This window comes from Vicia villosa, unplaced genomic scaffold (genome assembly GCF_029867415.1).
Source record: "Vicia villosa cultivar HV-30 ecotype Madison, WI unplaced genomic scaffold, Vvil1.0 ctg.002318F_1_1, whole genome shotgun sequence".
In the NCBI taxonomy this organism is placed as follows: domain Eukaryota; kingdom Viridiplantae; phylum Streptophyta; class Magnoliopsida; order Fabales; family Fabaceae; genus Vicia; species Vicia villosa.
Window position 1 is genome coordinate 148,771 of NW_026705893.1, and position 11,386 is coordinate 160,156.

General features: G+C 36.9%; 1 protein-coding gene across 2 annotated transcripts; it reads right to left on the reverse strand.

Moving 5' to 3' along the window:
* Window positions 1–1,308: 1,308 nt before the first annotated feature.
* LOC131638462 (protein transport protein SEC16B homolog) lies at window positions 1,309–9,551 on the reverse strand. Of its 2 annotated transcripts, XM_058909024.1 has the most exons (14): window positions 9,355–9,551; window positions 7,382–9,287; window positions 6,972–7,292; window positions 5,737–5,856; window positions 5,538–5,660; window positions 5,223–5,390; window positions 4,946–5,077; window positions 4,731–4,865; window positions 4,145–4,272; window positions 3,963–4,071; window positions 3,566–3,883; window positions 3,265–3,390; window positions 2,885–3,177; window positions 1,309–2,380 (listed from the first exon to the last, which is right to left on the reverse strand). In XM_058909024.1, exons 2-14 carry the CDS (start codon window positions 9,098–9,100, stop codon window positions 1,852–1,854), a joined length of 4,221 nt encoding a protein of 1,406 aa, XP_058765007.1. In that variant the 5' UTR covers window positions 9,101–9,287; window positions 9,355–9,551; the 3' UTR covers window positions 1,309–1,851. The 2 variants fall into 2 exon arrangements, with proteins under 2 accessions (XP_058765007.1, XP_058765006.1); XM_058909023.1 differs by having other exon boundaries at window positions 7,382–9,551.
* Between the last annotated feature and the right edge of the window lie 1,835 nt (window positions 9,552–11,386).

The window sequence follows — 11,386 nt, forward strand, 5'->3', positions numbered from 1 at the left end:
GCCTATTCAGTCCATAAGAGTTTCCTTTTGAGATTTCCATTAAAATCAACTTGAACTTTTAATGGATCATCCTAACCACCTTAAACAACTTGAGCATTTGCCCAAGATCAATCCAATAAACTTACTCAAACAACTTAAGCTTTTGCACGGTTCAACACAATAACATTATCCCAAGCTTTTATAGGTTTAACTTATAGCCTTCAAATCTATTACAATATCCCGAGAAATACGCTCTTCAATAAACAAATTAAGCACAACAGTAAAACACCGTGACTCTTAGATGAATATTTTCACTCTCTTAACAATAAGGCAATGACCAATGGATAAAAATTATAAACGAATGAGAATAAATAAGATAGAAGAGATGATAACTCATAAAATTGGTGTGTTGAGAAAAGAGAGAAAGTCTCCATATATAGAGAAAAAAACTTGCTCAAAAAAGAAACAATCAATGAAATTTGGCACTTCCTAATCAATTAGAATATCTACCTAATCGATTAGGCTAACTTAGGAAAGATTCTTGCCATGTCAGAAAATAAGTGACATGTACAGGTACCGATATTTTTTCTATCCAATTTACAATCAACCAAATTGAAATCAGGGTACCAAACCAAAATACAATCAATCTCTTTAAAGTACCACAAACTCATAAATAGTATACTTGTTAAACGTGACAAATCACCACATATATGAACTTTTTATATAATGTTATAAATAGAAAAGTGCAAGTTAATAAATGAACATCACACCGATTTTTAGTGACAAAAAAAAAAAAGAGAACAAAACTGTTTGAATTTAAAATGGCAGATAATATAAAATGACCAAAATTATTATTAAATCTTATTTTTATTTAACGAGTTTCGTAAGATTTTAAAATTCTCCTCCCTCCCTCCCTCCTCTAGTACTCTGCATTCTCCCTCTGTCTCTTTTTAAACTAAAAGATTTACTTAATTAAATATCTTAACTCATCTCTCTTCCTCCATTAAAACCTCTCTTCTTTCCTCTCATGTTGTTGACTCAAATGGAACCTTATAGCTGTTTTCAGCGCCATTAGAATAGATCGAACTCTTAGGCATGAAATATTCTAGGGACTAATCAATCATTAAATCCAAGATTTGGATTTAAAAAATATCTCATTAGATTAACTTCTCCAACATATTAAGAAAGCATGATAGATAACTTTCCGTATAAATATAAATTATACTCCCTTTAGTCCTATTTATAAGAGAAAGTTAATTTTTTAGATTAATTAAATGATTAAAATATATGGTCTATGATACAGTCAAAATACATTTATTATTCAAAAAATTTAAAAAATAACTTTTCTTTTATAAATGAGACCGAAGGTAGTAGTGCATAGATGTAAAATAACTATATCTAAACTATCAATCCAAATCAAATCAAGAAGACTCTAGTTTGTAAGTTAAACTCTATTTCATAACTGAAACAATTACAAGAGGGGCAAAACTTATATTTCACATTCTATAGACTAATCTTTTGTCCTTGATATGTAGAGGCCTCTTTTCCCCGATGAACAGTGTTTTCTTGTTTAATAAAATCAACAAATGAGTGGTACTACACAGATACGTGGTATATCCCTTGCTAAAAGAACACCAGTTCCTTTCTTGACCTCCAGCCTTAGATGGTGGCCAGTGCCAACTCCCTTGCCATTTAAAGCAAAACAAGGGGTGGGCGAAAAACCTGCCAACGGAAATGCCTTTTTCTTCTTCATGAAATTCACCTGATGTATACCAGCATTCGGGGCATGAGAAGAATGATGCAGGGTTTCCCAACTACTCTGATGAGTGATGACTATAAACAAAATTTGGTATTTACAGCCTAATCATCTGCTCAAAGATCAACCTCGTGAAGATCTTCTCCAAAACTCACACTCCTCATGTGAGGTGTACGCGTCAGAGAAATATCGTCAGATAAATATGTTGATGGTGGCATTCCCAAAGCTTCCCCCAGAGGCATAGTTTCATGCATATTCGTGGGACTAAATGATTCGCCAGTACTCCCACCCCATGAAGCTGTCCGCCGTGAGTGAGGAGTTCGACTATTAATGTCATTCACCACTGCTCCATGGTTTGCGAAGTTGCCCATACTTGGACACCTTTGCCAGACAATTGGTGAATCGGGTTTGAGGGATTGGAATGACCAATTATTCCTATAAGATGTTGAAGTATTTTCGTAAGCTAAATTATCTTCCTGATTGTTTTCTTCTATAGCCTCCATTGTATGCTCTTTCGATGATGGCAAGGGGGCTGGAATAAAAAACTTGGCATTGGCAGCACCAGCAGGTTTGGCAGATGGAACAGATGGTGACTGAAACAGGTTTGCAGAATTTCCACCACCAAGGTTGAAGGTGTCAACATACCTGTATAGTCCATAAAAGTTGGTCAATTTCATCTGCATTTTGAATGTTGCTGATAGTCAAGAGAATTAATTATCATTAAGAAACTTATCCTCTTGTTTGAGGAAGTGATCTGGCTGCATGTAAGGGCCAGCACCGGTCTCTCCTAATTTACTTTGTTTGCATGTTTAATATTTCCACAATACACATTTTTATGAGGCCTAGAAACAAGACTTTATCTTACTCAGTCCTGATAACAATAAATTATGCCTTAAGGCTGTGCTAGTTATAACTTTTGAGCACGACTATTCTCGCAGATTTATAATAAAGTGCTTGATAAGAGTTTTTTTTTTTTTTTTCATTTCCTATAATCTTGATACCTAAACAAGACGGAAATCTAAGATTAACGAATTAAGATTCCTACGAAACTTATGGGAGGTCCACTACACAATGTTTGAGCACCGACAACTACTTCGTCTACCAAGTTCCAACTACAACATGATTTTAATAAGTTACAAAGTAACTTACCTTGACCGAACACCGACGCGGCCACGAGCAGAGAAATGATTTGTGCTAGGTGGCATAGGTGGGATCCCTGGAGTAATTTCATGATTTGAAGTTTTTAAGTCAGAGCCCTCTTTAGGTGGTCCTTCTGCCTTTAATGCAGATTTCAAGTTGTAATCAGTTAAACCATTCTGGAAAGCTGCACTTGTTGGAGGTGGTGGCAGTGCAGTTTCTTCAGCTGGAGGTGCAGCGCCTTCCTCTACCCATCTTTTCAAGTTTTCATCATAATAGAACTTGTTCTTTTCACCCAATTTAGCCTTCATATAGGACAACAGATATACCTTTGGATTGGAACAGTTGAAGGAAAAATGGAAACAAAACAATATAAAGGAACTAATAAATACCTGTTTTCCAGGGCGAGGTTTCAAGACTAGACCCATTGTTTTTTGCAAAAGTTGTGAGCCAAAACTAAAACGAGAAAAGCGAGATGTGCCCCCTGACGCTTTTCCTTGTACGTCATGTGAGGTTTCCTGTGATGAATTGATCAATTTTATTTTTCTCAACAAAAATAGATTAGATTAAAACTTAAACCAAATGCATGAATCTGGAAACTTTTAAAGTACACAACACTCTTAAGGCCTTAATAGTAATCGCACACCTGTCAAAGTACACAACACTCTTAAGGCCTTAATAGTAATCACACACCTGTCGGGGACTTCTACCAAAGTCTGGCTCTGAAACACTTCTATTAGGTTTTGTCATTCTATTATTGTCAGCTGTCCACTCACTGATGGGTTCCATTGAATCAGATGGAACTAAGGATGACATTGCCATTGTTGATTGGCTATTGGATACTCTATGTGCCACAGGTTGATAATTCTGTTCATTTCCATGAACAGTTCCTTGTGATGATGATGGAGCAGGTGGTGGCAAACCACCAACGACTCGATGCGCGGTACTATCAAAAAAGTTAAGCAATTTGCCCACTAATTTGCCAGGAGCCAAATTTGCAGCATACCCACCCTGAATATATATTGTTTAAAAGAGGATAAGTAACAAGCCTAACAAAATAATGAAGACTCGATAAATGACAAGGAAGAACCTGTTGGTGGGTTCTAATCCTCTCCTCAAGAGAGTATATCATTTGTTTCCATGTTTCAACTTCTGGTGCGCGGCCAGTTTTTAAGGATTTCAGCACTGCTTGGCAATACCTGAAGTCACGTAACAACAATTAGGAAGATTACCTAAAGCATAATATCACAAAATAATATTCGATGGTCTTACTTCAACGAGTCTGAAACCTTTCCCACTTCAGCTAGCATATATGCATATATAATTTTATATGGCTGAAACGGAAGCAAAATAAACTGAGAGTTCCCAAGCACCTTCGAATATTCGTATAACTCAGTCCTCTGTCCAAGAAACCATTGGATATGATAAGTTTTGAGTGCTTCCAATAATACATCTTACAAAAAATTGAATTATATTGGACAATTTTTAATTAGATATGACCTGTCACACAATAGAGGGATCATTTAAAAACCTTACAGAACACGAGGTTTAAAAAATTCCACATGTGTTGATAAACCTAGGATCATATATAAGGTAATTGAGAGAGTACATGCCATCTTCTTAAGCATGTATACTGATAAGTAGAAAATAAGAAAGATTCAAATATGAACTTCTAAAATCCCAGAAAATTAAGAATCTAGAAACCAGATAATGGCACAATAACGAGTCAGACAGCATTAACAACAAGTAGAACAGAGTAGCACACCACATTTTGCGTGAACTGGACTCAGAAAATACACAAGCAATAGAACAATCAATTTATGTCGAAGAGCAAAAGAGGTAGAGAGTTTCAATGAACCTGGATAGCCTCTGGACTAGCATAAGTTCGTGGAAATTTCCAGTGATCAGCTCCTATTAGACAAAGCCTCGCACTGTCTGAGTATGACTCAAAGTTTGCTTCAGCAACTAAATAGCAGATGTGTGCAGCAGTGATCTAAAATATGAGTCTCAAATCAGAAGGGGAATAGAAATCTACAAAAATTTATAAATAGTAGAAAATTTTAAGAACTATACCTCACTTCTTTCCTTCCACAAGCAATCACCAAGATGAATAATTACAAGCTCATCATCTTTGGTTCTGTTCGCAGTTATTACAGCCAAATTCTCCTCCCAATCATCAAGCATGCCATTAGATCCAAACTGAAGCTGTAAAGCAATAATGAAGGCAATGGTATGAGCTTCTATGTAGAGTAAAAAACCAAAACTATTGAAACTAAAAAGTAAGAAAAGGTCTGAGTTGCTCATTCCTTGCATCATTGTATGGATTATTAGTTTTTTCTACTAAAATCACCTGTGCAGGATGCTGAGGCATATTAAAAGCACTAGGGTCCCCACTAGTTGAACTGTCGGATGAGAAAACATCAGCTGGTTGTCCAGCAATTAGAAGGCACAATGTGCGCAGAGGAGACCCTGCAACCAGTTGACGTAGTGCCATTTGCTTCACAGTATCAACATAGAACTGCAGTGCAAACATGTACCAAATTCATTCCCCCAATAAAGGCAGGATGAAAAAGGACTGTAAGACATATAAGAGACTGTCTAGCTCAGGCAGTTCAGGATCAGTAATTCAGTATAGTATTCAACATTGAAAATTTTGACAGCATACCTTTTCACCAAGTTGTGAAGCAAGAACAAGTGCAGGTCCCCACAATTGACCTTCTTGGGCATACTGCAAAGCTTCCTTCTTTTTGCCAGAGACAAGAAGATTCTGTACCTCAGAAGCCGTTGCCTAGCTCAAAATAAAAATCAGTGAAGGGTACAAAATACAATTTCATAATCTGGGAGGCGCAGGGAGCGATACACACCCGCATTTGTGCTTCAGAAGGCATATTATGCAGACAGTGGCTCAGCACACCATACTCCTTACTACTCATTTTGACAGATGCAAAAAGCTTGGCAACTGCTGACCCAGGACTATCATTTTCCTGTATACAAGACAATGGCGGTAGGTTACCAAATCTGGAAGTGATCCGATAAGAAATAGTATTAAGGAGCGATATGAGGAGCATGATAACTAAAAAAAGTGAATAAAATATTACAAAATCAGCCTAAGTAATTCCACAAAGTTACAGACTTACAGCAACCAAATGGCTCTTCATCTTGTAGTTTGTCTGAATACATCCTAGGACCTATTTTGGGAACCCTTAAACACATAAAATTAGGGCTTGGTTGAATCAGTTTTGTTTTTTAGTTTTCTAAATCTATTTGAAAATCAATTTCAGAAAACTATTTTGAAGAGAGAAAAAACATGTTTCCTAATCTTGTTTTTGAAAACTGTTTTAGAAATTAAAAAATGAAAAAAACTTGTTTGATAGACACATTCACATTCTTAAAGGAAGAGGATTCATATATAGTATCTTTACATTTTAAAGTTGCACAATATTACAAATCTATCATTAATGAAAATTGTACCATTTCTTTTTTTTTCTCTCTTCCCAATTTCCAAAACTAAAAACTAAAACATCTAAAACCTGTTTTAATTTTTTAGTTTTCAAAACTTATAAATAGAAGATAGTTTTCAAAAACAGTTCTGTAAAATTAGATAACCATACAAGTTTTATTGTTTTCAAATTATAAAATGGTTTTACAAAGCTAAATCAAACAAGCCCTTATTGTCTGGTGCTAAAGATGGTAGAAAACACTTCACTTACATCTGCTTACTTGTTATATCCTAAAACAATATGAATAAGAATTTGACTTTCCATAAACGCTAATGTAACTGATCTTTTGAACTAAGGAAAGAGAATAAAGCATAGCAACCATGTGGGAGTGCATTTACATTTTCATAAACCATTCTAAAATATATGTAATTTAAAAATGCTGGAAAACAAGGGTACATATCACATTTACGTCAGTATTAGTAATTAGCAAGCATAATAAGGTAGAGTACTAAAGATCAAAGAAATGAAATGATAAAAGATAACAATAGAAATCAACCCTTAATTAACAATATTCTGAGCAATCTATCAATCTTAATTAAATGAACCGTCACATAGAGAGAAAATATAAAAGGATTTGAAGAACCATAGATTTAACTTACTTTTAGTATGTTGTCTGTGCCAAAAGGAGAACGTAGTTTTCCATAATATTGACTAGCTATTTTAAGCAAGGAGAGAAGGAGTCTCATTCTTTCACTTTTCTTATAATCCATGTCAGGAGATCCACAGTGTGCAATCCTCTCATCTATCCATCTGTTCAACTCTTTACTTCCAACACTCCCACCAACCAATGGACCTGGGACAGATTGCTGCCCGAGAGCACGGAAATAATCACCAGCACTATTTCCAATACGGGAAGAACTAATACTTCCTGAGACAACTTCCATCAAATTTAACACAGAAACAGAGCCCTGTACAGCACTCTTCAGATAAAAAACAGATGCACATTGTTAATCATTGTAGAAACCAAGAGAACCATACATCAAAACTGAAACAGGAATCAAGAATTAACCTGACTTTCATATGATGAGTTCAAAAGACTAGAATCTTTCATCATTATGAGTTTTCCACCAAATCCAAAGGTAACCAAGGCATGAGCAGGACGCCCAGAAGATGATCTTCCAACATGAGGGGCACAAGAATGCTGTTGTCCACCATGTAATGATTGATTGGAGTAACCAATGCGCTGTTGACTTTCAGCAGCATAATTGTTTGAGAAATTTTTTTGTTCATCAAACTGTGTATTTGAATAATTAAAATGTTGACCAAAGTTCCCACTAGGGGCAAAACGTTGCGGTTCAACAGCTCCATTAGCCAAATCGTGACCATGGTTAATTTTATTATACATTGAAGCAGATCCAAATGAGCTAGATGCATTTTGTAGATCTCTGCTGCCAGAAATACTAGAACCAAATGAATGATCAAACTGCTGGTTTCCACCATAAGTTGCACTATTCCCGCTTTTAGTCGCAATACCAGTTGTGTGCGTGTCCAAACCCTGCTGATGATTAATACCATATGAACCACTCCAATTGTTATTTGCAGCCTGGTTACCAGAACCCTGTGGTTCATAATAGCCAGCCTGACCATAATTTCTATAAGAATTGTTATCATTATGCGAAAAAGTACCAGTAGAGGCTTGTCCATTTTTATGCCCCTGAACAGCAGATTGAACAGATGAATTGTAAGTCTCTAACGAGCGCCATTCTTGGGCAATTGTATCATAATACCAACCAGGGTACTGAGGATCAAAAACCATGTGTTCTGGATAGGCACTATTCCCTTGTGACACCTGATTCCAGCTTGGTACAGTTTCAGTTCTGCCAGATTCAGCTGAACTTCCAGCAACAGACTGAGCAGCTTGCTGCATATAAGAGACCTCTGCTTTAGTATCCGAAGCAGCATTCCAACCCGCGGCTGCATTGATGTCTGAGCTCCCCTGAGTAATGGCTGTTGCATTTTGGTCGTCTACTTGATACCATTGCCCAGTATTGTGATCATACTTCCAGCCAGGATAAAGACTCTCCCAGTACTGACTGCTATTTACGTCTTCTCCACTTGTGTTATTTTCAACGGATGCACCATAACCTTGACCCCCTTGATATTGTGTATAATCAACCGATGCATTCAAGCCATCACTCGGAATTTCATTACCAGATTTCATCAAAGTATTTGAGTCCTGATGATACGCTGACCTATATTGATCTTCTGGAATTTCTTTACCAGGTTTCACCCCCGCATTAGAATCATGAAATGCTTTCCCACTTACATCTCCAAATTCGCTAAAAAAGTCAGAAAAAGATTCCGACCCAACACCTCCATTTGAATCAGCGCAAAACGCATTCCAATCCACCACCTTAACATCTGAACTAGAGATTGTGCTCTTATCACCACTCGAACCCGGCGAATTCCCCGATTCCATCCCATGATCACCATGATCCGCCGTACCATCACATTCAATAGTACTAGAAGACCCCAAAAAACTCCCCTCCTGTACATTTCCACCACCCTCTTTCTCTTCATCTTCCTCTTTCACCTCAACCCCACTTCCTCCACCACTTGAATTCCCAAATGCAGAATCGTTACCATCAGCATCATCACCAATACCATCAGAATCATCGCCTTCATTGTCACGACCAGGCTTCACATCCCCCCCATCATCCTCAACCAATTTATCAAAGAAATCCTCATCATCCTGATCCTCCACATGAAATGGAGGATTCGAAGCCATCACACCAAAACCCTAATCCTTCTCAATCACACCACATACAATTCGCCGGTAAACACAAAAAATCAACATAATAAAATAAAAAAAAAAAAAAAACTACGTAAATTCAATCCTGATTTCACCACCTACAATTCCCAGCCTTCGAGATCCAAATCGAAATCATCCAATGCGCAAACAAGATCCGATAATTCTGAATTTCATATAAATTTTCACATAAATACAATAAGTAACCAGAAATGAATATGAAAAGGCATTACCATGAAAAATACAAGGCTTCGGTCTGAACGAAACGCAGCGTTTTGCACCGCGAAGCAGAAAATGGAGGCAATGAACGAAGAAGAAGAAAAACAAAATGGAAGAAAGTGCGTTAGAGATCCATTTTCAGAATGAGCAGAGAGTAAACAGAGGAAAGCCTTTGATTTCGCATAGAAACTACGACGTTTTTCCTTTTTTAGATTAGTTTATATTTTTGATCTAATTTTATTTCTTATTTACATTTTACCGCCAAATATATAAAATCAATTATTATGCTTGAAATATAAACGAGTACGTGTATTTTGATTACGTGCAACTTAAACTTCCATATTATTTTCAGATTTATTTGCTTTCACATTCAAAGTTTAGTAGTAATACAAACGCACCTGTTTTTCGGTGGGACAATAAACGCAACTGTATGTGTATGATTGGAATACTTCATTGTCTCATTGTGATTTTATGATAAATGTAAGTATAAGAAGTTTAACTTTTTGTCTCCGTTACTTTATTGGTTCCATTTGAAAATTTGAATCCAAACAAACCTAGAGGGATTGTACTTAGTACTAAAAAAAAACTTTGCAGCAAGGGATATCAAAAATGGTAACGAAGCATATCTTTCACAATACGATGTCTTTGAAGTAGGGGTGGCAAACGGGCATGTCCGTCCCGTTTAGGTCCCTCCCGCAAAAGACCGCGAAAAAATGGGACGGGACGAGGCGGACATATTTGAGAGTGTGGGTCTAAAATCTTGTCCCATCCCGCAAAAAAGTAAGGGCGGGGCGGGGAAAGCTCGCGGGCATTGAATGTTTTAGACCTAAAAATAGTAAAATTGTATGAAAAAGTTCATGCCCACAAAAAAACGGGGCAGGGCGGGGCAGACACATTAAAGGGAGCGGGCCTAAAACCTTGCCCCGCCCCGCGAAAAAGTTGGGTAAAACAAATTTTCCCCGCGGGCCGAGCCTGTTTTGCCACCCCTAGTTTGTAGTACGACTTCACAAAACGCAGTCATCCGGACCTATCTATCTGGGTCATGTTACCCGATTGTGGTCGGTCAAAATCAGACTGTCGGATCAATCGTGTGATTCTACTAGTTTCTATTAGATAGTGGCAGTTCGGTTTGGTTAGCTCAATTCAACCCAAATTTTTTTTGAGTTCGACTTAGCCCATATATTATGATTTAGGGGTTTGTCTTTTCACCCTTAGTAGTCAAGAGTCGCCCTATAAAAGTTTAAAATTATCCTTTGAAATTTCGGAAGAGTCACCCTATCTTCATTCATGTCAATTCTAATTTTGTCATAAATTAGTATGAAGATGTGTTATACGGTGGGAGAACTGACTTTTTGAAATGTTGCGGATAGCAAGAGTCGCCACCGACTTTTATTTTATCCAATATATAGAAAGACTAAAAGAACAGAAAAAAAACCTTTTTAAAAGACTTTGAGTTCGGGGGGTAAGTTATACAAAGGGAAGGTGTAAGCATCCTTTGTATCAATGGTTATCCATGGGCTCTTAATTGCTTAGCTCACTTTGTTTTCAAAATGTTTGAAATATAGTGTGTGAATAGGAAAAGACTTTGTTTAAGGACTTTAGCTTGTAAATAAGCGTAGTCTTGTTTTTGAAAGTATTTGAAAATAAGTGGGAAAAAGATTTGAAATTTGAAAAGAGTAAGCAATCAGGAGCACCTATCCTAAGTTAGAAAAATTGTTCTTCTAGCCTTTCAGTTTGAAAAGGCTATCCATACCATAAGAGGGTAGGAAGTCCTTTCATTGGACGTTAAGGGTCATCGAGAAATTATCGTTCGCCATAAAACTGTCCCTACCATATAGAGGGTAGGTAGTCTTTAGGGAAGGATATAATAGTCATTTTAGGCAACAGGCGAGGATACCTTAGCAATTGGGACAATCATCATTATCGAGGCAACATCGAGGGACAAGATCATTTACTGTTAAGGCAACTTCGAAGGGACTATGATCTTATGATGATGAACTGAGAGTAACATTTGTTTTGCTTAGGTATCCTCGTATTCGAGGGACT

What these genes read in the sequence shown, in the direction of transcription:
- LOC131638462 (XM_058909024.1), bottom strand. Translation starts at nt 9,100, where the DNA reads ATGGCTTCGAATCCTCCATTTCATGTGGAGGATCAGGATGATGAGGAT. An exon ending in TGCCTCAGCATCCTGCACAG is followed by an intron (nt 5,078 to 5,222) that starts GTGATTTTAGTA and finishes ATTGCTTTACAG; the next exon opens with CTTCAGTTTGGATCTAATGG. An exon ending in AACCTCGCCCTGGAAAACAG is followed by an intron (nt 3,178 to 3,264) that starts GTATTTATTAGT and finishes TCCTATATGAAG; the next exon opens with GCTAAATTGGGTGAAAAGAA.